The sequence below is a fragment of the Aspergillus multicolor genome (genome assembly GCF_047715735.1).
Source record: "Aspergillus multicolor strain CBS 133.54 unplaced genomic scaffold BDW74scaffold_18, whole genome shotgun sequence".
In the NCBI taxonomy this organism is placed as follows: domain Eukaryota; kingdom Fungi; phylum Ascomycota; class Eurotiomycetes; order Eurotiales; family Aspergillaceae; genus Aspergillus; species Aspergillus multicolor.
In genome coordinates, this window is record NW_027395969.1 from 367,765 (window position 1) to 394,402 (window position 26,638).

General features: G+C 54.0%; 4 protein-coding genes across 4 annotated transcripts; all 4 read right to left on the reverse strand.

Moving 5' to 3' along the window:
* Positions 1–359: 359 nt before the first annotated feature.
* Positions 360–12,421, reverse strand: BDW74DRAFT_179684 (uncharacterized protein; the record flags this gene model as incomplete). Its single annotated transcript, XM_073729526.1, has 3 exons — positions 360–1,892; positions 1,964–3,360; positions 3,430–12,421. The coding sequence occupies 3 exons, from the start codon at positions 12,419–12,421 to the stop codon at positions 360–362; spliced, it is 11,922 nt and encodes a 3,973-aa protein (XP_073582419.1).
* A 94-nt stretch (positions 12,422–12,515) lies between these two features.
* Positions 12,516–19,108, reverse strand: lah (involucrin repeat protein). The gene has a single exon (XM_073732648.1). The coding sequence runs from the start codon at positions 18,735–18,737 to the stop codon at positions 12,720–12,722; it is 6,018 nt and encodes a 2,005-aa protein (XP_073582420.1). The 5' UTR covers positions 18,738–19,108; the 3' UTR covers positions 12,516–12,719.
* Positions 19,109–19,725: 617 nt separating this feature from the next.
* BDW74DRAFT_38197 (short chain dehydrogenase/reductase family protein) lies at positions 19,726–21,154 on the reverse strand. The gene is made up of 2 exons (XM_073732649.1): positions 20,900–21,154; positions 19,726–20,829 (listed from the first exon to the last, which is right to left on the reverse strand). Exons 1-2 carry the CDS (start codon positions 20,931–20,933, stop codon positions 19,817–19,819), a joined length of 1,047 nt encoding a protein of 348 aa, XP_073582421.1. The 5' UTR covers positions 20,934–21,154; the 3' UTR covers positions 19,726–19,816.
* Positions 21,155–21,795: 641 nt separating this feature from the next.
* Positions 21,796–25,237, reverse strand: clcA (putative C6 finger domain protein; the record flags this gene model as incomplete). Its single annotated transcript, XM_073729527.1, has 7 exons — positions 21,796–22,021; positions 22,068–22,581; positions 22,643–22,842; positions 22,889–22,966; positions 23,014–24,327; positions 24,375–24,487; positions 24,542–25,237. The coding sequence occupies 7 exons, from the start codon at positions 25,235–25,237 to the stop codon at positions 21,796–21,798; spliced, it is 3,141 nt and encodes a 1,046-aa protein (XP_073582422.1).
* Positions 25,238–26,638: the final 1,401 nt, after the last annotated feature.

Consider the following 26,638-nt stretch of genomic DNA (forward strand, 5'->3'; position numbering starts at 1 on the left):
TAGGCTCTACGAGTACGGAAATATGAAATTCATATGGACAAGTAATTTGAAGTAAAGGGAATGATATTATTATGTACATACGTACAGCCGTAACTTCATAAGGTCTGATCTAAAGTAAAGCCATAGGAAAATCATCAAGGGCCGTAAGGACGGGAACCGTAGTCCCCATCATGAATCATGATAAACAAAACTAAAGAAAAAAAGAATACAAGAGCTAACCAATTAATATCCCGTATAACCATTGACGCCATGACAGTTTTCCAGCCGAGAGAATAAGAAACAAATAGAGCAGAAAGCATAATGCAAGAACAAACAGACGTCAGAGCTGAGAGGAGCAAAGTATGTAACTAGTGTGACGCCTAGATCACATTACTCATGCTCATATTCATGCTTGACGGCGCAATGCTGTGCACAGAACGGCTCGCGTCAATGGACATGCGGTCGCCGCTCGTCATCCGGTGGAGGCGCTTGTCCTTGCCCGGTCTCGCAACGAGTACCTGAGCAGGGCAGACAACGACCTCATCATCTCCCTCGCCAGCATCATTGCCCTTCTTCACGACGAGAGGGAACAGGACGACTCGGACGACGGCATTCTGAGCTTGCAGTTCATCGTTGGATGTCGTTTCGCCGCTGCGCTCGTTCATAAGGGATGCATTGAAGAACACCTGGCGGGCGAGATCGCCGTTGGTGTCGTATTCGGGCTGCAGCGGAGGCAGCATGATGTATTCTGCGAGCTGGGTGCGCATTTCCAGCGAGAGGTTGACTGCCACGCGGAGGACTTTGCGCAGGGACTCGAGGAGTTGTGATTCGACGTGGGTGGGTGGGGGGAGGAGGCGGGAGAGCACGTCGAAGATTTCGAGCGCGACGGCTTCAGTGTCGCTGTCGCGCTGCTTGGTAAAGGCTTGTCGGCGGGAGAGGAGGGTGAGGGTTGTTGCGCGCCAGCGGTGGATTGCGTTGCGCGGGCCGACTTCGATAAGCTGTTTTTCGAGCGACTTGAGTTTCTGGCGCTGTTCGCGGTCCATGCCGAAGAGGTAGCGGGTGAAGACGAATTCCCAGATCATGGTCATGACGACGGACATGAAAACGTCGCGGCGGCGGACGCGGTCGGCGAGGTAGATGTCGGTGTCTGATCCGTCGAGGATGGCATTGTCGAACCGGTCGGCGATCTTCTCATCCTTGACGTCGATGAGTTTGCGACAGCGACGGTGGTCGGAGTGCTTTGAGAAGCGGAGGACCCATTGCTGCACATGGCCGCAGAGTTTTTGGCATGCGGCCTCGAAGTAGTCCTCGCCGCGGAAAGCGATGACGTTGTCGTTTATTTGGGCGGAGATCTGCTGTTGGAGTTCCTTGACTTTATCGCGCGCACTCTCCAGCTCCTCGCGCAATCGACGTAGTTCATCATTCTCTTGTTTCAGCGCGGTTTCGATCTCCGATTTGATGCGTTCGTGTAAATCAATCGACAGACGTTCATTTTGCAACCGCAGCTGCTCAACCTCGCGCGCCGAGGTCTGTTGCACCGTCTGTATTTCTTGTGTATGCGTCGCGATAAGGGCGGTATTTGTCGAGGTCAGTCCAGCATTTTCTTCATACAACCGAGCGACCTCCTTCTGAAACCACTCGACGGATTGTTGTAGTTGTTCGAGCTCTGCTTCTCGATCGTGGAGGTCGGCGTCGCGGGTGTTAAGCGCCTGGTCGCTCTTTCGACGAGCGAGGCTGGCAATTCGTAATTTATCCTCGGCGGCATCGCGGGCGGCAGCAAGGTCACGATTCTCTTGCAGTAGATGGTCGAGGCGGAATTCGAGTTCTTGGAGGTGTTGCATACTTCGGCGGTGCCGGACGCTGGCCGGTCGGCTGGGCGACCGGGGAGAACTCGGCGTCTCACCCCAGCCCTCCTACGCAATTAGCATCAATCAAACAATCAAACAATCAACAATCATCATAAGAATTATCAAACAGAACTTACATAGACGTCCGTCATGCTGCGGAGGGGCCGCTTGCCCTTGTCGGTGATGGGGTCGTAGGAGGAGGAAGATGGGATCTCGCTGACGTCCAGGTCGGTGGGGGCTGACGGAGGCTGGGGACTGCCCGCCCGTGATTGGCGCACCTCCTCCAACGCTGGGGCTGGCACTGGCGCCTCGATCGCACTCGCTGCAAGTGCTGCTGTGCGCAGATCTCCACTGGCACTGTGCACGACCCGGCGCAGTGAGTGGGTGCTACTCTTCGCGCTGGGCGGCCTACTTGGTCGGAGTATGGGTTTGTCTTGTTCGGGCGTTTTGAACATCCCCGACCGTGGGCTTCGCTCAGGGGAGAGGCTCTTCGGGCTGGGCTTCTGAATCTTCTCCCAGTCATCGTCCGACTCTCTCTCAGGTGTAGGCCATCCGCGGCGTCCCAGCGCAGTTTCTGTAAACTTGCGAACTGGTGTTTCTGGTCGTGGCAGCACATGCTCCGGTTTCATCTCCAGCCGGGGCGTGCCGTCCCGTCCCATGCCTCGCTCAGGTTCTTGTTCTGCGATCGCAGGGAGCGGACTGGGTGAGACGTCTCGTTCGCTTCGGGCCTGGGCAGACTCCTCTAGGGACCAAGGTAGTCGTTGATTGCTGTGCCGCCCGTGGATTGATGGCGAGCGACGAAGCTCGCATGCGGGTCCTAGTTCTGGGATTGTATCCTCGATGGTTCGGGGCTCTTCTCGAGGAACTTTTGGCGGACGCTCGGGGGCAAGGTCGGTTTTGATATGAGGAAGCACCCTTGTGGACGTGCCTCCAAAGACATCATCTTCTTTGACTGGCTCTAGAGTTATATCTTGTCGGGGCTTTGGGTTGAAGTTCTCTGGCGGACGTTGTATCGCCGTCTTCACCTCTGGCACTTCTCTAGCGGCAGCTCCAAAGACGTCATCTGCAGGACTAGGAATGTATCCACTGCCTCTAACCTCCGGCTGCAATTCTACCTCTCTAGCTATGGGAGCCTCCAAGACCTGGATCGCACTGCCGCGACTCGCTTCCTGTTCCACGGTCTCTTCCTCAGCCCCATCTTTTACCGACTGCGCCGCCGACTGTGTCGGACTCGGGCTTGGGCTCGGTCGACGAAAGAAACCTCGCTCAAGATTGGGAAATATGCTGGCAATCTTGCCCGACACAGGAGCAGGCTTGGGCTCTTCGGATTTCTTCTCCTGCGCAGACTCAACATGGTGTAGAGCTTGCGGTGCCGAGTCGGTGCTAGTCGTATGAAACTCTCTAGTCGTCACATCTCGCTCGATAGTGACAGTCATAGGTTGGGCCCTGCTCTCTCTGGCTGCTTCTTCGGGGGTCTCGCCCACCCGCTCGATTAGAGCTTCGGGAATAGCAGACTCCTTGAACTCAGGGATTTCTGGTACAAACGGGGCCGCATGAGCTTCAGGGGATGATTGAACAGATTGATCAGTGGTGTCAATCTTACCTTTGCCCCAGTCTATAGCAGGCCATGTGTCTTCGTCTTGACGAGCCGTGGAGTCGGACTCTTGTGCTTCAGCTGGCTCGAGGGGTTTGTCATAGGTTTGCTCCTCAGTTTGGACGGTGGGCTCGACCAGCTCTCTCTCTAGCTGCGGCTCTTCAAGCTTTTCCTTGCGCTTCTTCTTCTTCTCCTTCTTGGAGAACTCTCTGGAAAGCAGAGCGTCGTCTTCCTTCAGCGGCTCAGTAGGTGGTTCGGTAGACTCGATCACTGGTGGTGGTAAGATGTCCTCGTGCACTGGATCTTTTGTCGGCTCCGGCACAAGTGCTGGCTCAGCGATTGAGATCTCTGGAAGAGCCTCAACTGGTTCTGTCGGCATTGGAGCATCCTGAGATTCCTCAGTCACCTCCGCTGCAGCCGCCGGTGCAGCGACATCATCTTCAACGATTTCCATTGGCTCGACTGGAACCACCGTCTCTTGCTGCTCAGCCTGCTTCTTCAACTTCCTCTTCTCCTTTTTTGACAACTTCCTCGACTTAGGCGCAGATTCAACCTCGGGCTTAGGCTCGACGGTTTCTATAACCTCTTTTTGAACAGTCTCCTCCACCGACTGCTCTGGCAAAGTCGAATCTCCCGGTAAATCCGTCATTCTGTCCTTCACAAGAAGGTCAAAGTCGTTTTTCGCTGCCGTGGGCTCGACAATCTCTCCTTGTAACTCTTCCTCTGGCACCTTTTCTTCTGGCGCAATCTCCTTCTCAACTTCATCCGCTACGTTCTCTTTCTCCTCAATGGCCTCCCGCGGTACGTCCAATTCCTTCCCTGTGTCCGCTAGAACCTCCATCTTCTCCTCCTCCAACTTCATTTTCTCCTCGAAAGACTCCTCCTGCGACACCTCCAATTCCTTCTTTTCCTCTGCGGGGGCGATTGTTGTCTCCACCGGTTCATCTTGCATCGGCTCCTTCGGTTCTGCAGAAGGTAGGGCCACAGCCTCAGCAGTATCGGTAGATCTAACATCCTTCTTGGCCTCCGTATCAACAGCGGTAGGAGCACCGGCCTCGGTTTCCTCGATCTGACTTTGCTCTTTAGCCTGTTTCTTAGCCTTCTTTTTCTTCTTAGACTCTTTGCGGCTCAAGGTTGGTTCTTCAGGGGTGACAAGAGGCTCTTCGATGGGATTGTCATCTGAAAGATCTTCAAGTGGTTGTTCAACCTCTCTTGTTGTCTCTGGTAGAGCTAGCTCAGGCGCTTGGATTAGAGAAGGCCCTTCGGTGGATTTGTCTACCGGAAAATCTTCAAGTGGCGGTCCAACCTCTTTCGTGGTGTCAGGTAGAACCGCCTCAGGTGCTTCAAGCTGGGAAGGCTCTTCGGCGGGTTTGTCTTCGGCTAGATCTCCCGGTTGTTGCTCAGGCTCTCCCGTAGTTTCAGGCACAACCAGCTCAGGTGCTTCAATTTGGAAAGACTCTTGTTCAATCTGAGGAATGATTTCAGGTTCCTTGGGCTCGGTGCCGTCAGAAGGGGCTGGCTCCGATGCTTCAATGTAAGAAGGCTTTGCTTCAAACTGAGGAATGATTTCAAGCTCTTTTAGGTCGGTGTTCTCCAAAGGAGTTGGCTCAAACACTTCAACCTTTGGAGCCTCTCCTTCAGCAGGGGGTGGTGCCAGTTCTTCGGAATGGTGAACTTCCGGTTCAATCTCATGTATGATTTCGGGGGTGACTTGTTCTGTCTGCTCCTGCTCCTCAATTGATCCCAAAGGGACTGTCTCTGATGTTTGATCTTTCGTCCCCATTGCTGGCACGGTGGGCCCAGGAACAGTCATTGGAGGCTCACCAGATGGGGATGGGGCTGACTCATCCACATCTGCAACTGACTTGGGGGCCTTTTTCTTGTTCTTCTTGTTTTTCTTGCTCTTCCCAATGGCAGGCCCCTCGGGGTTACCTGTATTTGCAGAAGCGTCATCTTTTGCCTCAGTCTGCTGGTCTGTGGTGGTATCGTGAGGAGGTAGAGGAACAGGGTCGGTAACAAGCTGGTCTTCCATAGTAGCCTCATCAGGGATGTCTCGGCTTTCGCTCTGCAGTTCCGTGGTAATATAATGAGAAGCTAAGGGAGCGGGTTCAGTAACAGGCTCGACTTCTCTGGGTGCCTCAGCCGGAGTTTCTTTGCTTTCGCCTTGCTTTATCTCGGACTCAGCGACAGGAGGCTCAAATTCGGCGGTAGGAGCTTCTTTAATCTCGGTTTGGTGGACAGCCTCTTCGGGGACGGGAGACGTAGTCGTATCTCGAACTAGAGATGTAGTAGGTTCTGTTGATAGTCCCTCCTCTGCCTCGAGTACATAGACACCCTGCTGGTTCTCATCAAGAATGACCCAAGAAGATTCTGTCCCTGCGGAGACGTCAGGAACTGTGACCGTATCCTGGGCAATCTCAGAAGTGACAGGGTCGATTGGTTCATCGGTTAAATGAGCGGAGTCGATAGGTTCCTGTACAGTGGGTTCTTCGGTAGGTATGATCTTGTGCTGGACTTGTTCAGAGGCAGTAGGTTCAAACCTGTTCTCGATAGTCGGCTTCACGGATTCGACAGGCTCCGCATTCTCTGTCTCGAGCTCCGTCGCTTTCTCCTGCTCTTGTAAAGCAGCAACCTTCTCCGCTTCACGCTGTTTCTTCTTCTGTTTTTTACTAAGTTTCTTTGACGGCACCGCCGGCTCGGCTTCAGGCTCCTTTGCAACGGCGTCAGCGGCTGGCTGACTGGCAGGCTCAGGTTGAGTTGGCTGCGGTGCTGGTTCATGTTCTTGACTTTCGATGCCCTCAGGAGTATCAGTAGTAGTGACTGTGAGCTCCTCTTCGTTGGTCTTTTCGGGCTCTGCAACGACTTCCTTCTCCCAAACATTTTCTTGCCCTGCTTCGTTTTGTGATTCCTCCACTTGTTGACTCGGAACCTCCGCTTCTTTGCTCACACCCTCTTCCTCAACCACGGGTTTTTCAGAAGGCTTGAGGACAGTCTCTTGATGGCTTTCTCCTACCACGTCAGAGTCGGCAGTGGTGGGCGTAGGCTCAACATGGGCTTCATCCGCCCCATTGTCGACGTCGGTACGTTTATGCTCGCTGACGGAAACTGGAAAAGCCATTTGTTGCTGCTGCTCTTTCTCTACCTGCGAAGACATATCGTTATCAGTCCAAGTCAAATATTTATCGTTGTCGCTGTGGAAGCCAGTGTCGTGGGACTGATTATCTTTACCGTCTTCTTCAGCAGGCGAGAGTGCGGTCTCAGCGGGTGCTTCTGTAAGTGTGTCCGCGCCTAGAGTATCGGGTTGCGTCTCCTTGTTTCTGTCCAGGCTCGCTTCTTTGGCCGGTGTCTCAGGGACGGGTTCTGTGGAGATCAAGGCTTCGTTGTCGGTCTCAGGAGCTAGCAGCTTAGACTGACGCTTCTTGTCTTTCTTGGCCTTCTTCTTGTCCTTTTTGGAGAGTCCCGGCTCGGGTGTGGTTGTCTCTGCAGATGGCTCCGTGGCCTCAGGTTCAGGTTGTTCAACCTCAATTACCGGAACAGGTTCTTCCGGCATGTTGGTCTTATGTTCGTCCTTGAGCAGGTCCTCAGAAGATTTTTGATCTGCAGAGACCTCTCTGTCGTTGTCCAGAGGAGTATCAATCATTGTTGGTTCTTCGAGGGTCTGTTGGTCTTTCTGCTCAAGGACCGGCTCATTTCCCGGCACGGGCTCAAAAGGTGAAGAAATTTGTTCGGAGGGTGTTGCGGGCTCGGAGGGCTGGCCTTGCTGTTCTGCAGACTCACCACCAACGAAAGAGACAGACTTGCGCTTCTTCTTATCCTTCTTAGCCTTCTTCTTTGCAGCCTTTGTTAGCTCCTCAGCGGGCAGTGCATCCTGATTTTCGGGCTCAGTGGGCTCTTGCTTAGCCGGTTCAGGTACTGGGTCCTGGGACTCCTCAACAGGAGCAGTAACATTTTGAATCTGCTCGTGTGAAAGGCTGGGCTCCGTATGAACCTCGGCCGGCTGTTCAACGAGAGGCTCTCCAGATTCTGACACTGGTTCAGTAGATTCAAGAACAGAAGGATGCGGTTCATTGTCGGCAGTGTCCGTGGCAACCTGCTCTGGCTCAGCAGTAATATTTCTCTCCGTAATAGGTTCAGATACAGCAGATTGCTCAGTAACCGGCTCCTCAGAGGCAGGTGCAGGCTGTTCCTCATCTACCGAAGTGGAGGACACGCTCTTCTTCTTTTTCTTCTTGTTCTTCTTTTTGGAGGACGATGTCTCAACCTGCTCTACTAGGTCTGCTGGTTCTGTTGGCTGCTCTTGTTCTTGAAATTGGCCGGGTTCTGGCGTGGGCTCTTCGGGAAGGGTCGGTGTGGCTGTAGTGTGTTCATCATCAATGGGCGCAGTGTCTTTTTCTCGGGGAGTGGCAGAGTCGTCCAAGGTTGCTTCAATTGGTACTTCAGGCATCGTCGTGTCCCGGGCAGATTCTTGCTCAAGGTGAGTCTCAGGAGAAACCTCAACAGGAACCGATATTTCATCAAGCTTCTCAACCCCCTTGTCCCCCTCCGTGGTGGTAGAAGGCTCCAATCGACTGTAGTCTACCTCGTTTTCTTCGGGCACCTTTTCTATTGTCGTATCGTCGCCCGCGGCAGGTGCACCCAAAGTCACTGAATTGACAGGAACATCGGCAGTCTCCGAGCCATCTCCCTCTTTCAACAGAGGTGCCTCAGTCGTGGCCTCAACCTCAGGTTCGTCAACGGAAACGGATTGTCGCTTCTTCTTTTTCTTTTTCTTGTCTTTTTTTGAGGACGTGGGCTGGGTGTCTTCTGTACCCTCAACTGCAGTGGCGTTCACTGTGAGCGGTGCGCCAGCAGGTTCAATTGGCTCTTCGATTACAGCAGGAGCGTCTGCCTCTGCAGCCTTGCCTTCTTGCGGTTCGAGGCTTGGCTGAGTTTCTGTCGTGGCAGGCTCGTCTGGGATAGGAGCTGCTGTTGTATCCTGTCTGGGCTCGAGTACAGAGCCTACAGCTTCGGCTTCGGCTTCGGTCGGCTCGTCTGCAACAGTTGGTGCACTAATGGCACCGTCACTGTCCGTCAGCTGCTCCTCGACCTTATCTGTGGCCTTCTCATTAGGCTGCTCGGGAACCTCGTTGACATCCTTCGTTGGCTGCATTGGGGTAGAGTCTTCAACGACAAGAGTTACAGCCTCCGCCTGCCCTATCTCAGACCTAGGAACCTCAGGATCTTGCGTATCATCCTGAACGGGGGTATCGGTCAATTCTTTTTCTACAGCGGGATCGGAAGCCTGCGCCTCTGGCTCTACTTCCTCAGACATAAGTGACTGCCGCTTCTTCTTTCTGTCCTTCTTTGCCTTCTTTTTCTGCGCGGCCGTCATAGGTATCGCTTCAGAGAAGGTTTGGTCTTCCGGGAGAGCATCACTCGGCTCAGCAGGTTGTTCTAGGTCGCGTGGCATATCGTGGGTTGACTCCTCAGCCGGAGCAGTGAAGGGTCCTTCGGAGGCAACAGTGACCTCAGGCTCAATAGCAACATCAGGGACAGTTTCTGTGGCGGGTGTCCCGACTTGGAACTCTGGCTCGGTAACGGCAGCATCAACAACGTCGGAAGGCAGGCTTGCTCCAGCGACCGAGGAGACGCTCTGCTTCTTCTTCTTCTTCTTCTTCTTGTTCTTGCTCTTCTTGCCCGTTGTTGAAGGCTCCCCCGCTTCAGGCTCAATTGATTGCTCAGGCACATGTGGTTCGCTGTCATTGGTTTCCAGGTTCCCCACGAGTTGATCTGATCCTGATTCGTTTGCGATTTCCTCAGAAATAGTACCAGGAGTAGTATAATCGACCTGGGTGTCGGTGACCTGTTGTTTGGTACCTGCGTCGGGCTGTTGGTTGTCTTCGAGCGGTGATACTTGACCGCTGGTTTCGAGTGGGGCTACAACGTCTTCAGGCTTCGGCTCGGGCTCCGATTTGGGCGCCTCGTCTTCCTTGGGAGTCTCTATTAAGATCTCCTTGTCATCCTGGAAGTCGACTTTTTGCTCTTCCACTCCGGATTGCTCGTTAACCAAACCGGGCGCCTCAGAATCAGGGGTGCTCTCCGACGTTTCAGGCGCAGGCTCAGACCAAGGAACATCAGCTCCCTCATCTTCAGGTCCGGCTTCCGCTGCAGAGTTGCGCTTACTCTTTTTCTTGTTCTTCTTGCTGGCCTTGCGTGAGAGCGGATTATCGTCTACCTGCACAGGCTCCCCTTTGTCGCCTTGTCCTGGCACGCTGGCTTCTGGCAGTTCTTCATTCTCAGTTTGGGCAAAAGGAACTGCAATATCTGCGACGGTAAGGCTGCCTTGGGCTACCGAATCCTGGGTGTGTGCCTGCCCAGGCTCGGTCGGCTGCTCTGGGAAGTCTACTGAATCGAGAGGGTCGGATGCCTCACCAAGCTTGCGCTCAGCGGGGACGTCTTCCATGGGCACGGCTGGCTCTTCGACTGGTTCTTCCTCAGTAGCTACCGTAGCCTCTCTGCTAAGTTTATCTAGTACTTCGTCCGCGGTGGTACCTGCTTTCTCCATGGCGTCGTTCAAAGCGGGAACAGACTCGTTGGCAATGTCGTGAGACTGATCGATGGACTTAGCCGCCTTCTTCTTTTTCTTCTTGGCTTTCTTGGAGAGGCCAGTCTCAGCGGGAACCTCCTCTGGCAGCTCTAACTGAGTCGGCTCGGGATCGACAGCTATGCTTGATTCAGTCGCCTCAGGGATAACCTCAGCGGCGACTTCTTCAATAGCTAGCTCTTTTTCTAGCGAGGCTGGCTGGTCAATGGTAGGGGCTGATGTATCTTGCGCAGGAAGGGGCTCAGTGACAGGGATCTCTGAACCTGGGCTTTTTTTAATGAGAGGGGGATTGGCCTCTTCTACTGCAGTAGCCTCAATTGCAGCATTCCCTTGTGTTTCTTGTTCTGAAAGCGGCTGGTCAATGTCAGCGACCGATGCTTGTTCGGGTAAAACATTGGCATCAGCCTCGTCGAGTAAAGAGACAGGTGCAGATTCAGGTGCCGGCCTCTCATCAGGGGCCTTTCCTTCACTCTGGTCACCTAGATCAAGGCTCTTTCCCTTTCCATTCTTCTTCTTTCTCTTGCTCTTCTTCGAAGTAGAGGGGGCATCCGGTCCTTGTTCTTCAGGTTGCGTTTCTGGAAACTCGGCTGCGGGCACAGGCAGAGGCTCTTCAGTCGTCTTATCAGCTGGCAGGGAAATTGAGTCTGGAGCTTCAATCTCCTTAACTGACTCCTCGGCCGTGACAATCTCGGGCACAGGCTCTTCGGCCACCTCATTAGTTGGTAGGGCAGTTAGATCCACTGGTCCAGCCTGTTCCTCTGACGGCTCCTCGGTCATAGCAACTTTGGGTACCGACTTAGGCACGGGTTCAATTGGCCGTTGTTCAGGCTCTTCAATGGTTGCGACATCTTGCTCCACAAGCAGCTTAGGCTCGACCTTAAAGTCACGATCCTGCTCTTCCTGGGCATAGTTAAGACCAGTCGTGGGAAGGTTGCTCGCGGCAAACGGCTCATGCTGCATGACAGGCTGCGGCGTCGCCATACCACTGGGCATTTCCATCTCCCAAGCCCTCTCATCGGCTCCATTCTCAGCAGCCTCATCCCGACTCATCGCATCAAAGAACTCATCTTCCGTCGTATCAACAACAGACCCAGGTTTATCGGTTTCGCTAGGTGTGGTAGCGGGGTAGTCGCCAGGTACAGGTGCTCCATGCTCTCTTTCAAGACCCTTATTAGCGGCGATCGCTGCGCCAACGACAGAGGCGAAGCCCCATGGGTCAGGGGTGCTTTGTGCGTGTTCACATTCTTTAGCAGTCAGGGATCGCGGTGGTGAGAGGTCTGCTAGTTTTGGAACGTCGTCTCCCGTCACGGTTCGGGCGTCATCGTCCTGTGCTTCGGCTTCTACAACATACCCCTCCGCTTTGGATTCAGGGAGTATCTCTGCGCTAGGGTATGGAGAAGGCGTGCTAGCCATAGCTTCATGAACTACATCAGCAAATCGAGGCCCGCTATGCAGGTCGAGACTAGGGATGTCCTTATCCAATGGCAGTGACTTGGATGACTGTTGCATAGGCGTCATCGGTTGCACGTCGTTGACAGAAACAAAATCATCGGTGTCGTTTGGACTTGAGGACGTCGATCTCGGGAGAGGCGGCAGATGCTCAAGGTCTGTTTCCAAACACAGACTACGCTCGCCCTTCCCAGCAACCCCAACCTCGGAGCTTTCAACGGAAGGCAAAACTCCAGCCTTCAACTCTGGCGGCAGGTCAGGGTACGAGCTCAACTCTGCATCCTGAAGTAACTCGGACGGAGAGTGAAACTCATAGCCCAGCTCTTCTTTCCTCGATAAATGGCGCGGGATCCCAGCATTGAACGTTGCGCGGGTCGGCGTGTTTTGCTGAGATCCTAGGATGTCGTGTTCTGAGACCTGCTGGCGCTCCCAAGAGTTCTCATCCTTCAGCTTTGTGAGATCCTCGCTCGACCCACTCTTACTACTCGGCAGCGAAGGCAACTCCTCCTCGAACTGGCCCTGCTCAATCTTACTCGAGCCAAGACGCTCCACTAGGAACAATGGTCTAATCTCACGAGAGTTCTTGAACTCAAGCGAGTTTGGCCGGCTTCGACGCCCCGACTGACTAGGGGAGACAGGTGAAACAGCTGGTGGGGATGCCATGGAAGCAAAAGGGGTGCGCTGAAGACTTGGTGATGCCGGTGGAGGACGGAAGTGGAGCGGCACAGCGGTGGGCGAAGCCGCGAACCGAGATAGAGATGGACGTCGAGGACCAGGGGATATGGAGCGATAACCCGAGTCTGTCACAATCCTCTCCGACGATGGTGGTGTCGTTGAGTGGCTTCTAGGCCGGCCAGAAATGATACCAAGTCCCAGTGCCAAAGCAGCTAGCTCGGCAGAAGATGCTGACTTTGGCCCCGAAGCACCATACTCATACTCACCGGCGTCGTTCGTTGACGGCACTGGCATTTCGGGGCGCTCGACTAAAAAAGACTGGCTGTCTCGCTCGCTTTCTTGGGATGCTCTGGATGTTGGTTCCTATACGATGGAGAAGGAGGAACGATGTCTCAGCAAATGAATCATTCAATCAATCAATCGTTTTCGGTTCGTTAAGGCATCGGACGGGCATAAACATGACATAGCAGACATATGTGGTTTTACATGATCAAAATCGCAAAACAAAAAGTCAACACAACACATCGCAGCGCATCAGATCGCATCGCATCGACTCAAATCGAAAAAGAAAGCAAAAGAACAGCTATGAGAACTATACCTTCTCGTACCCATCTCCGTCACCATACCGCTGTCTCCGTCTCTCTTCCCTGCGCTGCCTGCTCGACTTATAACTTTCCAGGTTTACGTTCTCCTTATCTGCGTCTTCCTCTTTATCCAGTTCGGAATCGTCAAGGCGCCTCCTACCATCTAAGCTGTCACCACCACTGGAAGTGCGGTGGTGGTGCCGACGCCGGCGCGGAGAGTTTCCTGACCTGCGCGTTCCAATCTCGGATTGAACATCGCGGGATACGAGCTTATCAATGGATTTGGACCGCCTGGGTTCGATCGGCTCAGATACTCTGGACCCTTCCACGGGGAAGCTCTCTGCGCGGTTGAATTCGAACTCGCGGTCCCGGTCGTGGTCATCAGGACGTCGTCGTCCATCCAGGGAGTCTGCGCGGCTAGAATCTCTTGAGTCCCTAGAGCTCCGGTGCCGGTGCCTGCGGCGGCGGGGCGAGTCTTCAGACGTACGTGCACCAATTTCGGACTGAACATCGCGCGAGACGAGCTTGTCAGTGGATCTAGATCGCTTGCTGTCCAGTGGTTCAGAGACCCTTGATCCGAACAAGCTGGCCAGGAAACCGCCTTTCTTGCTCTTCTCCTTGTCGTCTGTGCTCTTGCGTTTGTCGCTGCTTTCCGTGAGGACAGAGGAGGTTACAGAGGCGGAATCGTCAAACGCGTCACTTCCGTGCTTGGATCGCCGCTTTCTTCGCTTCTTTTTCTTTTCTGAGCCTTCGCCTTCCTCTTCGCCGCCGATGACTGAATCAGGAATGTCGTTGAAGTCATCGGTGCCTTCTGTTTCGGTTCGCTTTAGCGGTTCAGGTTCGGGCTCACATTCACGTTCAGGCTCCTTCTCCTTGGCAGCGGAGTAGGAAACGGTCGAGCGAGGCAGAGGAATTTCTTCAGGAGGTGGTGAGGTACTGTGTCGCTTGGACTTCGACTCCTCTGCCTCATAGCCACCCGGCATATACCACTCTTCCGAGGCGGGAGATTCAGATTCATGTTTGTGTTCGCCTGCAGACTTCTCCATGAATTGGAACGGATCAACAGGAACGCGCGGGGCGTCCTTGTCAGTTATCGCGGGCTCAGGCTCAACCCTATCAACATGCTCGACTACAGGCTGCTCAACAGGGGCTGCGCGATCAGCATCCCAGCTCCTTTCGGGCTGGGTCTCAAACGGTGAAGGCTTGTCGAAAACAGCAGAGGCTGCGCGATCATGTTCCCAGCTCCTTTCAGGTTGTGTCTCAAAGGGTGAAGGCTTGTCGAAAACGACGGGGCTAGGATCATAGAAGACCGGTTGATCAGAGAAGAACTGCGACTTAGGCGCCGAGGGGCTGGCGACTTCGCCTTCCACAAACCCATGGAATGGCTGGGGGGCAGGAGGTTCTTGATACGCAGACACTGAGATTACAGTCGTAGGCGAGATTGATCGTTCTCTCGTCTGAGAGCCTGGAGGTGAGCTTCGTTGACGGAAGATAGGATCTTCCGTAACAATAGCAGGGTCGAACCCAGCGGCTTGAGTTGCGGCGGCAACCGTAGCAGCGAACTCAATGTCGTCGTGCACATCTTCCGCATGGCCGTCAGTGGGGCCGATATATGAGTAGGCGCCATCCATGTCATGAGCTGGGGATTCAGGCGTAAAGCCGCGCTGCCGTTCGTGCAGATCGATGACAGAGCTGCGCTCAGACGAGGTGGACGGGACTTCATATTCGTGAGTCTGGTGCTCGCCCCAGGAGACGCGAGAGGCAGTGGGTCGTTCAGGTTCCTTTTCAGGTTCGGCTGGTTCCGAAGGCGTGATAATAGGCGAAGGCGCGCCTCTGACAGACCCGTTGATACTATGAGGCGGCGTCGGCTCAATGACTCTCAAAACAGGTACAGGCCATGGGAGTCTATCAAAGTCTTTGAAGTCGGTAGGCGGCACGTAATCCGCGTTCGGACCAGGTGGAGGCGGCGGTTCCTTGGGCTCGATCTCGATAATCGTTGGCATGGTGGGAGTTTGCTGTCGCGAGTGAGAGTCGGGGCTGTGGCGGATTTCATCTGGAACGAAGAACGTCGCGTAGTCATCGTATACAGACGGCTTGCGTTCAATGCGGAAGGCAGATGTTTTGACGTGATTTGAGGGGCTGGTCGAGCTAGCTCGGACTTCCTCAACCAACTCCCGCGGCTCTGGGTGTTTCGGAAGCTCGTCTGGATCCTTAGGAGGTTCTTCCACGATGGAGGGAATCGAGGGAATCGAGGGAGCTGGAGCTGGAGCTGGAGCTGGCGGCACTGAGGGCGCTGAGGAGACTGTTGATGGGTCGGTTCGGCGCCGCTCTGCTCGTCGTTGTTCTCGACGTTCGCGTCGTCTCTCGCTCATATCAGATGCATCATCCTTGGACGATCTGCCGGACAGGATGGTGGAAGCAGCAGCAGCGCCAACTGCACCAGCAACAATTGGGCCAGCCCAATCTCGATCTTTCTCTCGTTCTCTTTCGCGCTCTTGTTCGCGCTCCCTTTCGCGTTGGCGTTGGCGTTCCTGCTCACGTTCATACTCGCGCTCTCGTTCTCTTTCCCGCTCGCGTTCGCGCTCACGTTCCCATTCAGCTTCGCGGTCTCGGTATCGCTGTGAGTCGTATCTACCAGGCGCGGATTGGGTATCGCCTTCTTTATCAATGAGTTCGATGCGATCTCCGCGCCCGAGATCGTGCTTCAACCTCTCGAGACGTTCTGCACGGCGCTCCTTGTCTTCTTGTTCGCGGGTCAAGTCAAACGAAACGGAGGCGGGTGCTTTGTCGGTAGAGCGACGTGTCAGGCCGGGCTCGGGAGTAGACTCTATGAGGTCAGCGCGGATAACCGGGGTAGACTCGCTGCGTTTATGGCTGCGCTCGGGGTAACCAGAGCTCCGTTGGTTTCGTGGCTTTTCGGCATCTCGTAGCTGAGTATCGTACAACGGGAACGGGTTCTCGAGCGTGGGGATTATAGGCGCGGTGAATGGCGGGATTGGTGCGCCCTGCGTGGTGTACACAGCTTGCGAGACAGGTGTGACAGGCTGGGGCTGCTGAAGAGGAATAGCACCTGGTCGAACCAATTGCGGCTCAGCAAATGGGAAAGATGATACAGGTACGGCTTCGAAGCGGCCGGGATCGGAAGTCGGCACTGGAGCCACATGCTGGAGACTAGCCGAGCTGCTGCTGGGAGCCTGCTCCTTCTCGTCGCGATGGTAGCCAGAAGCCAGTGCTGCTGTTCCCAAAGCCCCGGCAGCTACAGCGGCCGCAGCACCGGTAGAGAAGCGGTCCTTTGGCGAGGATGACCGCCTCTTTGACTTCTTCTTCTTGCTCTTGGCCCCCCAGCCCCAGCCCCATCCGGAACTAGACGAATCCGAGGAGTGGGAGTCTTCACGCTTGAAATGACCGCTTGCACCAAAGGCAAGAGCTGAACTAACGCTGGAATGGCCATCGGAGTCCAAATCTTCCCAGTCCTCATCATTGCTCGCGGAGGATGTATAATCTGAGCGACCGGAGCGGGAGCCTTGGCCAACTAATACTTCACCAGTACGGCGGCGGCGATGAGAGGAAGCAGCTAACGCGGTTGCTGTTGCGCCCAGCGCCAGCAATTTCGCATCGACGTCTTTCTCTTTCTTCTTCCCCTTCTTCTCCTTCGAGCTCCGTCTCTTAGACTTACCTATCAACTTCCTTGCATATCCGCTTCCGAATGCAAGATCGTTGTCAACGGAGGACGAAGAAGAATTGTTGAAGGAGAAGATACTCTTGCTTCTCTTGCGGCTTCGCTTCGTGCGGTTCTCAGAGGTAGCGGTGAAGAAGGAGCCAAAGCCACCGGCAGTCTTCTTAGTAGGCCGTGAAATATTGTCAAATGAGGCATCAGAGGATGAAGAAGACGACTTTCTGCCTCGATGCTTTCGTGGTGAGCGGCTACGGCTGCGGCTGCGACTTCGGTCGCGTCGGGATTTGACCACTGATGCGGCGGCCGTACCAATCGCAGCCCCTATCGCAGCGTCGCGGAGAATGTGATGCTTGGATCGGGACGACGATCGGGAACGAGATCGAGATCGAGATCTACCGCTAACTCGTGACCCTTCATAGCAACTTGTCTTCTGGTCATGGTACTCAATGCGTTCTCGCGAGCGGCTACGGTGCGACCGCCTGTAAACACCACGTGAGGTTTTGCTCCCTCTGCCCGATGTAGAGTCACTTTCAGGATAAGCACCCGAAACCCGACCAGACTTGACACTGTACGAGTCATCAAAGTCTTTTCTGTCGAAGAGCGATTTCGCTACATATCCGCCAAGAACAGCCGGGAGCCAGGAGGACTTGGATGAAGATTTGCGCCTCCGACCTTCCTCTTCGGAAGATGCATAACGGGTCAACTTGTCGACGCGCGAGCCAGCACTAAGGCGATCTGACGACCGGCGCCGTCTGTAGTGGTGAGTTCGTGGTGCGTTTCTCGAAGTAGTGCCAGGCTCGAAACAGTATTTGCAGACGCCAATGGCCTCGGTATAATCTTCAAATTTGCCGACGCCTTCAGGATCTCGCCAGAAATCGATGAACTTGTCTAGCGGGCCGCGTTGGCGTTGCTGGAAGGCCATGGCTCCGCCTGCGAAGGGAGAACCGTGGTGGACAGCGGCGTGATGAGGGTGCAGAGGACTTGCAGCATAAGGTAGTCCTGCGGCACCGGCAGCACCTGCGGCGTAGAGAGCGGGATTTATCGGCGCGCCGGAGTATCCTCCACCGATCTGGGACACATCATCTGGGTTTTGCATGGTGTATTGCGAGATGTGGTCGGAGCTTGTCGAGGAATAGTGATGGTGGCCTATCATGTAAGCGGCTGCTGCACCAGCGGCAGCACCCCCAAGGGCAGCACCCACGCCGTGTGTATGAGAACCAGAGTGAGGGGGTCTGTTGCCGTTTGTCGGAGTAGATGTGACATATGCAGCTGGAGATTCCGTATAGACATGTTCAGGTGAATAGTTGCCAACACCGTATGTCGCAGCTGTAGCCGCTGCGCCCATAGCGCCCGCTGCCTGAGCCAAACCATATGATGGTTCCGACGGTTTCAAGGGCCTAGGAGGTCTGGACTCAGGGCCGGAAACAGGAGGGCCAGATGTTTCAGCGTCAAGGGCAGGATCAAAGTATGATGCGGCGGCGCCAACTCCACCTACACTGCTAGGCTCTGGAGGCGGGTTTGCGGTCGGCGAGGCCGTCATCAAATGCGCTTGGCTGTTCGGGATAACGAGTGGAGGCTTCGGTCGCACGCCCGGCTGGTCTTGCACAGACTGGCCCTGGTCATTGTAGTAATCGGCTGCTTCACCGGCAGGGTTCGGCGGACGGTAAGGCTCAGCATAGGAAGTCGGGAACTGCCCAGGGAACTGCTGTGCAACGTGGGGATCGTAGATAGTGGGCGTAGGCGCCATGGGTGCTTCAGGCGGAGCGGAAACGGGATTCATGGGGAAGGGAGGTCCCTGTGTTGTCTGGATAGGGTCGAATTGCGCAGGTATCGCACCGCTCGCCATAGGTGGGTTGTACGGCTCCCCAGGGTATGCTCGCTCGTGCTCCCGTTCGCGCTCTCGCTCTCGCTCCCTCGAGTCATCCCTATCCGATTTAGTCCGTCTGCGCTCTTTTTCTCGTTCGTGTTCGTAATCGTGGTCGCGTTCACGTTCGCGATCCCGCTCATCATACCCCTCATCCCTCCGCTTTGGCGCCCGCTCAACATAAACCCGGTCATCGTCATTATTATTCGGCCTCGCGGTCGCATAGCTCGAAGCCACCGACTCCCCCGCCGCGCTCTCCGCATACCGCGCGCTGCGACTGCGACTGCCGGAGGACGGGTACGCGGATAAGTCGCCGAGGCCCCGGTCACGGTCGTCACCCCGTGACGAGGACTTGCGGCTGACTGTGGAGGACGAAGAGGATTTATGGAATTTGCGCCGGCTGCTGCCCTTCGAACTCGAGCTTGTGCTGCTGCGGATGTCGGAGGTGGAAGAGGATCGGCCCCCGCCCATGAGGGCCTTGAACATGCTGGGCTGGAAGGGAGCTGGTGCGCTCGGGGATTAGAGAATCATGGGCGGTGTTTGGTGGTTTCGATTGGGTGTGAAAACCGAGTCGTGATCAGTAAGTATCGTAGGTCGTAATAGTACAAAAAGAAAGAATGCGATTGAGTCGAATTGAACTGAATGGCAAGAAAGAAAGAAAGTGAGATGAGGCGAGATGAGACGATGAGATCAGGGACGAGACTCGAGGAGGCTGGAGGCTGGAGGATGAGAGCAAGGCAGTATGTTTTGGCGGCGGTAAACAACAGCTGAACCGTGGATCTGTGCTGGTGCGAGCGGGCTGCGGGTTGGTTGCTCCAGACACTCGGCCACTAGCGATCTAGCGCCTGGATCGTTGGGCACGGCCTCGAGCCTTGACACGGTAGTCAGCGATGCGAGATCGATTGAAAAGCTGCGGGGAATCTGCTGGTCAATTATGATTCAAAGAGCGATGGGGTGAGGTCGGAATGATGGATTATGGATAGGTTCCTGCTTGTGCTGTGCTTGCTGCTTTCTCGGAGAAATTCTATGAGCTGGTCTGAGTCTGGAGATGAGATGGACGATGCGGTGAGGCTGGGCGGTGGGGATGCACGTGCCGAGAGGAGAGTGGCTGGATCCTGGCATGGCAGCACGGATTTAGGGAACAAGGTATTTGTACGTTAGCATGCCATGTGTGTTTAATTGTTTCCTCGTGGAGATTGATATGGGTTAGAGCGAGGTAGAAGTGACCCATGGCTCATTCCGATCTGATCTGTGGTTCGTCTTTTGGAATGGATCCTGAGGCCGGAGAATGTGGGGATGGGGCCTTGAGGTTCAGGCAGATGCGTATAGTCAGACCATGTGAGCGAGCAACTACACAGCAATCACTTTATTCAACATATATTGATGCTAGAACCAGTGGATCCCATAGAAATGAGATGTTGAGATTGATATTCGAAATTGGTACATTATGGAAACAGATAAACAGCGTAAATACGTACATCCCAAGCACGCACATCAAAACTATATATATTCGCCAAAGCCATCCCCAATCCCAGCTCTCAAATCTCAAATCCCAATCCCCAATCCTAATCAGCCCTCATCAACCTCTCCAACCTAATGCGATTCGCATGCTGCATCCACCCCGGAAACCCCCTGAAGCACTTCGCCATCCACCCCGTCGACCCAGGAAGCAACACATGCCCACTGCGTCCCGACAAAACCTGCCCAACAACCCCCTCAGCCACCGTCTCCGGCTGCAACAGTGGATGCAACCACGTATCCTCAGGCGTCAACTTCCCAATAAGCCCCGTATTGACAAAGCTCTGCGTCACCAGCACCGTCCGCACGCGCGGCGCATTGTACCTCGTCACAAGCTCAGCCCCTAGTCCCTCATGGAATGCAATCGCCGCAGCTTTTGTCGCGGAGTAGTCGACCATGTTGGGGGTTACGGTGTACCCGGCCTGCGAGGCGACGGTCACCACCATCCCGTGGTTGTGCTTTATCATCGCCGGCAGGAATTCCTTCGCGAGCCAGTAGTGCGCTAGCGTGTTTACCTCGAATTGCTGGCGCGTTTGGGCTTCTGTGCTGCCTAGAATTGTACGGCTGCTCAGGATCCCGGCGTTATTAATCAAGATTGTAGGCTCGCCCATCGTCGTGCGGATCGCGGCCGCGGCCTCCGCAATCGCCGCCGGCAAAGTTATATCGCATTTATGGTAGCGGACCGTGGAGGGGAGGTTCGCTTGTCCATCTGCGGGCGGGGTGATATCGAGAATCGCGACCTTTATACCGCGCGCGCCGAGGAGCTGTGCGATTTGGCGGCCGATGCCGTTGCTCCCGCCTGTCAGGACGACGACTTCCTTGTTCCAGTGGTAATGGTCTGCGAGGCCGTTGTTCAGGGCGCGCTGGTTGAGCCAGGCGTTTAGGCGGCGGAGGAGGGAGAGCGTTGTCAAGACCTTCAGGATCTGGAAGAGTCTGGGGTGTTGGGAGGCGGTGGTTCGGCCTTTGGTCGTGTAGTGCGCAAGGAGGAGGAGGGGGAGGGTTTTCCAGGGGCTGAAGAGGGTTCGTTGGAGGATTTTCCCTGTAACGTCTGCGGTGAAGCCTGTAGGAGATGGAGTTAGAGAAGCTTATATAGATATGGGATCTGAGGCTTGGTCGAAAGGAAGACGGACCTTCGCGTGAGAACCAGAACTTTTCAGGCGCCATGGTGGATAGACGGTGTTAGTGGTGTCGTGGTACGGAGGATTAGGAGGTAGGGATGCAGGATGCTTTCATAAGGGGAAAGACAGCGGCCAAGAGAACTTCCCCCCTTTCCCAGGATGATCAGCTGAAGCTGAGAGAAGAACGGCCATGACTCGCGGGAATTCTCGTGTTCTGAGTCTGACCGTGACAAAGAGCTACAAAGAATGCGGGGAAGGGAGGGCGGAATCATGGGAGGTCACAGGAAACCGAGGTTCTCCATTGCTGCATTCTTGTTCGTCAACCACTGGCAAGCGGACCGCGGTTGGCACCACGAAGCGAGCTAATCAATGCTCTCAGTTCCATTTCATATTCGTAGCGACCAGTTTCAGATTCCAACAAATGCTTACTTTCATGGCTAAACTACCTAGGGTATCTCACTGCAGACCCGACCGAAAGGCCACCAGAAACAGCTCAACAAGTTAGTTGCTATAGATATGTTGTGATATTCGCTGTAAATGCAAAGAGACTGCCACCCACGCCGATTCATAGAACTTAAAACAAACATGTAGACAAGACATGAAATAATGACCGACAAGATCGCTTCATATAGCCGCCCATTCCCCAAAGTACAATTATGATTCACTCCGTAACCCAAAAAAATCTGGGGTAAATGGAGTCAACGAGAGGCCGTGAAGAAAAGTTCTGGTATGCGCTGTGGTTAAGAATGATCTGTTGAATAGTAAACGGAACCCCATCAGCAGGGTCCAAAACGTCGGGCTGCACAGTCGAGGAAACGTATGAAGTGAAAGAATGATTAACGTCCGTATAGGAGCCGGGGCTGGAGGGCAGGCTGCTGCAAAAGTAGGTGAGTCGGAGTATGTGACGGCTAGGAGGGTACATTCGTGTCGGTAAGAACGGGCGTCGTTCCGAAAATCTTCTCATAAATCTCCGTAAGGATCTTTGCATCCACTCGCAAGGTTGGCGAGATGTTTCGGTTGCGGAGCAAGAAAACAATTGTTCTCCGGAGAAGCCGATCGAGCTCGTCGGGCTTCACCATGTCACCCAGATTCGACCGGAACGCAGTGGATAGGACGAGCATGTTTCCGAATTGTCTGTTGTATCTTAGAAATGGCTCCTGGGAGAGGGGATCGAACTTACGCATGAGCAGTACCAAATATATTGGTCACAACCGGTCGTCCTTTCACCCCGTCAAATGCCAGCGTGCTTTGAATGGCACTTTGTAGACATGTATGACACGCCCTACGCATCTTAGATGGCAGGTCACGGCGATTTGGACCTTCATTCGGGTCCTGCGAGGCACTCAAGTCACTCAACATGCGTGTCATATCTGCAGCCCGTGTGTCGTGCGTTACGGACGGGGAACCGGCCTTCATGGCATTTTCGAGTTCTGCCAGTCCAGGCGAATCAACGTTCGGCCGATTGTATTTGAAGAGTGCATGATAAAGAACAGGCCGATGGATGATGTACCGCGCGCCGTAGTACTTGGCTCTCATACGCGCGTGATTGATATCATCGGACGGTGGGTCGTGGTCATTCCATGACATTTCCTTGGGGAGACTGGACCTCCACAGCTCAAGGTTCATGCTCAGAATCTCCTGCGTGGTTTGGGGCCAGTTGGCGTCGGGCTCTGACGGCTTCTCTTTCTTATTCTCTGAGCAAAAGTTAGAATTTTGTCTATAAGAGGCGTTAGGAATCAGGGGTTAGAGACTCACTGTCAACTTTGTACAAGTCAGTATGCACGCGATTCAGGACCTTTCGAAGATGAATCTGCGTAGAATAAAAGAACATCATCATCGTAGCTGGGTCGGAGATATTGTTGGATAATTTGAGCATTGAGCCCTGAGGGAGACTGATACGACTTTCAGCTCGAGAGATTCCACTAGCAGGAAGATCGAGTTCGGCTAAGATATCACTACGTCATATAAGTATTAAAAGTATATCATGATGAAAAGACATACCTTTCGAGTTGTAAACAGGTCCAGTACGCGAAGCAAACGTAGTCCTTTTTGATACCTTCCAATTTCTTGTAATTTTTCCTAAAAGTCCGTTAGTTTTTGTTTTCACAAAGTATCCATTGACTCACTCCAATGTAAGAATCTGGCATGCTCTGGCTGCTTGAGCGATCCAAGAATGGCTCTGGAAAGGGTGGGCAAGCTGGCCGATATACAGTCCCGCCAACAAAGCCGCCTGAACATAAGCGATTGAAGTTGCGCCTTGACTCTCACCAAGAATTCTTGCGGCACAGGCGTAGTAAACAAAGCCAGGGACGGTATCGACATTCTGCAAGTCAGGAGGGTCTGGCAAAGTGATGAACCTCTCATCCGTTTGGGCAGGAGTTGACATTGGCTGAAATGGCGAGTGAAAGCTACCTTGGTTAAGAGGCAATGAACCTGGGCCAGCTGGCGACGTCGTTGAGGTCCGTTGTATCCCGGGGATTGTTTCGTTACGATAATCGATAATTTGATCAGTGCATGGGCCACGAATCGGCTCATCGCGCACTTCACAAATACGGCCGAGCGCTAGAACAAGAAGAATGATGGCGTTGCGAATTGACCTCTCCACCCTTGGTGGTCGCTCTGGTGAATCGGTTCGTTTGCGTTTGATAGCTCTGCTGGATGCATCGACTGGACTAACTGAGGGTCCTGGCTTAGAGGCCTGGGAGCAATACTTTGAGATAAACTCCTCGACCCTATGCTCCAGATCATCTGGGTCGATAAAAGGATGGAGTCTGTGTATGTTATCCAGGTAACTTTTAAGGAAACGGCGGACCTTGGCGGCATTTATCTTAAGGACACCGGAATCATCAATACCCCTTTTTTCCGGAGGAGCATCGTTATATCGGAGATTGCTCGAACTCCAAGTGGTAGTTGAGGGCGATGTATGTGGAGAATTGAAGCTTGTGGAGAAGCTTGGTTGCTTAAACCAAACTTCGTCGTCCGATTCCTGCAGCTCCCCACGGCCTTCGACCCGGATCAATCCGCGGGACTGTTCGATTTGCATAACATAATTCTCGTCATAATTGTGAAGCAGTTCCTTGATCGTAGGCCATTGAAGCAATTTATGCGCCGCTGTGTTATGCTCCAATGGAATTGAGAGCTCTTGGCTATCCTCTCCAGGCTCGAGGATTTTGGTGGTGAACGTGGAGTAGTTGGAGTTTCCATTTGCATCTTCGGCAATTATCTTTGCCTCGGTCTTGGGAGCATCCAGGCCATCTTGCTTGATGACTGGGAGCTGAGACGCATTTTGGTTTTTCGCCATTTCTTTCACAAGGTGGAGTAGTTCCTCGAGTCTTCTATCATGTCCAACGCCAAGTAGTTGCAGATGGTCGAATTTTTCTCCGCATAAGTCATCAGATTGTTGCACCCGATCTAAGATGATCTGCGTCGACTTGTCCTGTCTGATGTTTGGTTAGCACTGTCGCTGCATCCAGTGGGCAACACTGACTTGTGTGGAGGCACTTCTTTGTAGACACAAGCCAAGTTATTCTCTTTACAGTGACTACATGCCGGACGTCCCTCGTCGCATTTTGCCTTTCGGGTTCGGCACTGGTCGCAGGCCTGAGGTGAATAGGGTGTCAGTTGAGATCTTGCTAAAGACGCCGTAGGCCATACCTGCTGCGCCCGTGTTGCCTTGCGCTGTCCAATTCTGTTTGAACTCCACGTCATGTCGTAGTGAGGCGTGGGCGTGTGGGATACGGAAGGTGCGACGGTGGTTGGGTACTGGGTGGGAGGAAGCGATTGGGGAGGCGGAGGTGGATCGCCATTGGTGTGAATGATTTGGTCCTGGGGCGGGTATGACATTCGACCTCTAGAGTAGTCCGTCGCAGAGGCAGGGGAAGACTCCTGCGGTACTGGCTGCACGCCATTCATGGGGTGAAAGATTGCATGTGGCGGTGGAGGCGGCTCTGAGGGTGCATGGGCTGGCATGGGCAAACTGGCGGATCGACTAAAGGGCCCGTCGGAAGGAAGCTGCGGTAGCTCCCGGCTCTGCATGGGAGGATAATTGTGATGTGAGGGCAGTGGAGGTTGCGGAGCATTGTTTGAAGAACGTCGTGGTTCGGCATGGTGATTGTCATATGAATACGGGCGCCATGGCTGCTCATACACACCAGGGGCCCCTGGCAAGCCATGCGGCGCGTCGGGTGGTGGAATGCGGTGCATTGGAGGCGGGGGGCCCAAAAACTGGGGGAAGATGCGCGATGTCTCCTCCGCGGGCACGATTTCCACAGTCGCAGCTCCCGGGTCTCGCAAGGGAATTCTGTGCGGGCGCAAATGCTCAAGAGGCGGATTAGCGTATGCGATACTCATACGGTCATGAGGACATGGCTATGCCCATGCGGAACACGATGAATGTAAGTTGTTACGCGGCTGGGACGAACGCAAGGGCGCAGCTCTGGATCCAAAAGAGGAAATCAGCTGGGCAGCGGTGCGCGGTGGTGCGGAGGAGCGGGGAAGGAAGGGGGTCCTTTGATCGCGGTTGCTGTCGGGCCTTTTCGTCTTGATTTTGTGAAAACCGGAAGCGAGGAGAAGACGAGAGATCTGGACGTCCGGACGATTTCCTTCAGAAATGTATGATTCGCGCTGAGGGTCGCACGAGGAGGGGTGAGGATCGGCCGGGAGCTTCAGAGAGGAGAGGGAGAGGAAGAGGGAGCTATCGCACGCCGGCTGTCAGCGAGACCAGACGAGACAAAGGCAAGGCAACCCAACGGTCTCGGGAGTTGGGCAAAACACGAGGAAGCAAAGGAGAGGCAAAAGCAAAAGCGACCATCAAGAGGAGGCGAGGTGATCGCGATATAGCGCACCCGGGATGGTGGGAAGGATTGCAAGCAGGGAATAATAATAAAGAGGAGCTAATAGTGCCGGGGGGGTCTGGGACTAGGAGGAGACCGACTGGGTGGAGAGAAAAAGAAAATAAATAATGTGCGTCTTGAGTCTCAGGCTGACCCCATAAAAGGCGTCCTCAAGGGAAAGAAGGGGATTTAGTGCGAAAATCAGGAGGGGAACAGAGTGGATCAGAGCGAGAATAAGAAGAAGCAGAGGTCAAGAAACAGAACACAAACACCAAAGAGGGAAATCATGCCTGACAAGCCAGCACGGTCCCAAACCAGGACAGGGGTGGATGAGAGGAGATGATACATACTGGTCAATGTGATGGATGGGCGATAACGCTGGATTACTGTAGTATATCCGTAGGAATGACTGCAGACCGGAGTCTGGAGAAAGCAAGCAGAAAGGCAGCGATCGGGATCCGATAGTTTCAATTGTTTCAGCCTGCCCCTCTCGCGAGGAGGAGGAGGAGGAGGAGGAGGAGAAGAAGAAGAAAGAGAAGAAATATTTATTTAATCCTAATATTGAACTGGGTAGCGGACCTCCGACAGCCACGAATTGACTGATAAGTTTAGCATTTACTGGATTCCAGGTGATGATAAAATCTCTTTGTTGCGTAGAGTTCATAGAATGGAATAATATCCATATTAATTAAATAATCTGGGCTGAAGACAGCTCCAAAGCATCGCCGGGCAGTGGAGACACGCAGTGGGGGGAAAGCCCAGAGACAAACCAGCCAGCAGATCAACCGGATTGGCAGCTGCTGCTTGCAATTCCCAGACCGATTTTTCTCCAGGATTGCTTTCCCGCACAGTGCTGCCCAACTGCTGATGTTATCAGAGCATGATCAGTGATTGATTTTCCTGCTGTAGCAGTCTATCT

Coding starts and splice junctions, on each gene's coding strand:
- lah (XM_073732648.1), bottom strand. CDS start 18,737: ATGTTCAAGGCCCTCATGGGCGGGGGCCGATCCTCTTCCACCTCCGAC.
- BDW74DRAFT_38197 (XM_073732649.1), bottom strand. CDS start 20,933: ATGGCGCCTGAAAAGTTCTGGTTCTCACGCGAAG. Junction 20,830..20,899: donor GTTCTGGTTCTCACGCGAAG/GTCCGTCTTCCT, acceptor CATCTCCTACAG/GCTTCACCGCAGACGTTACA.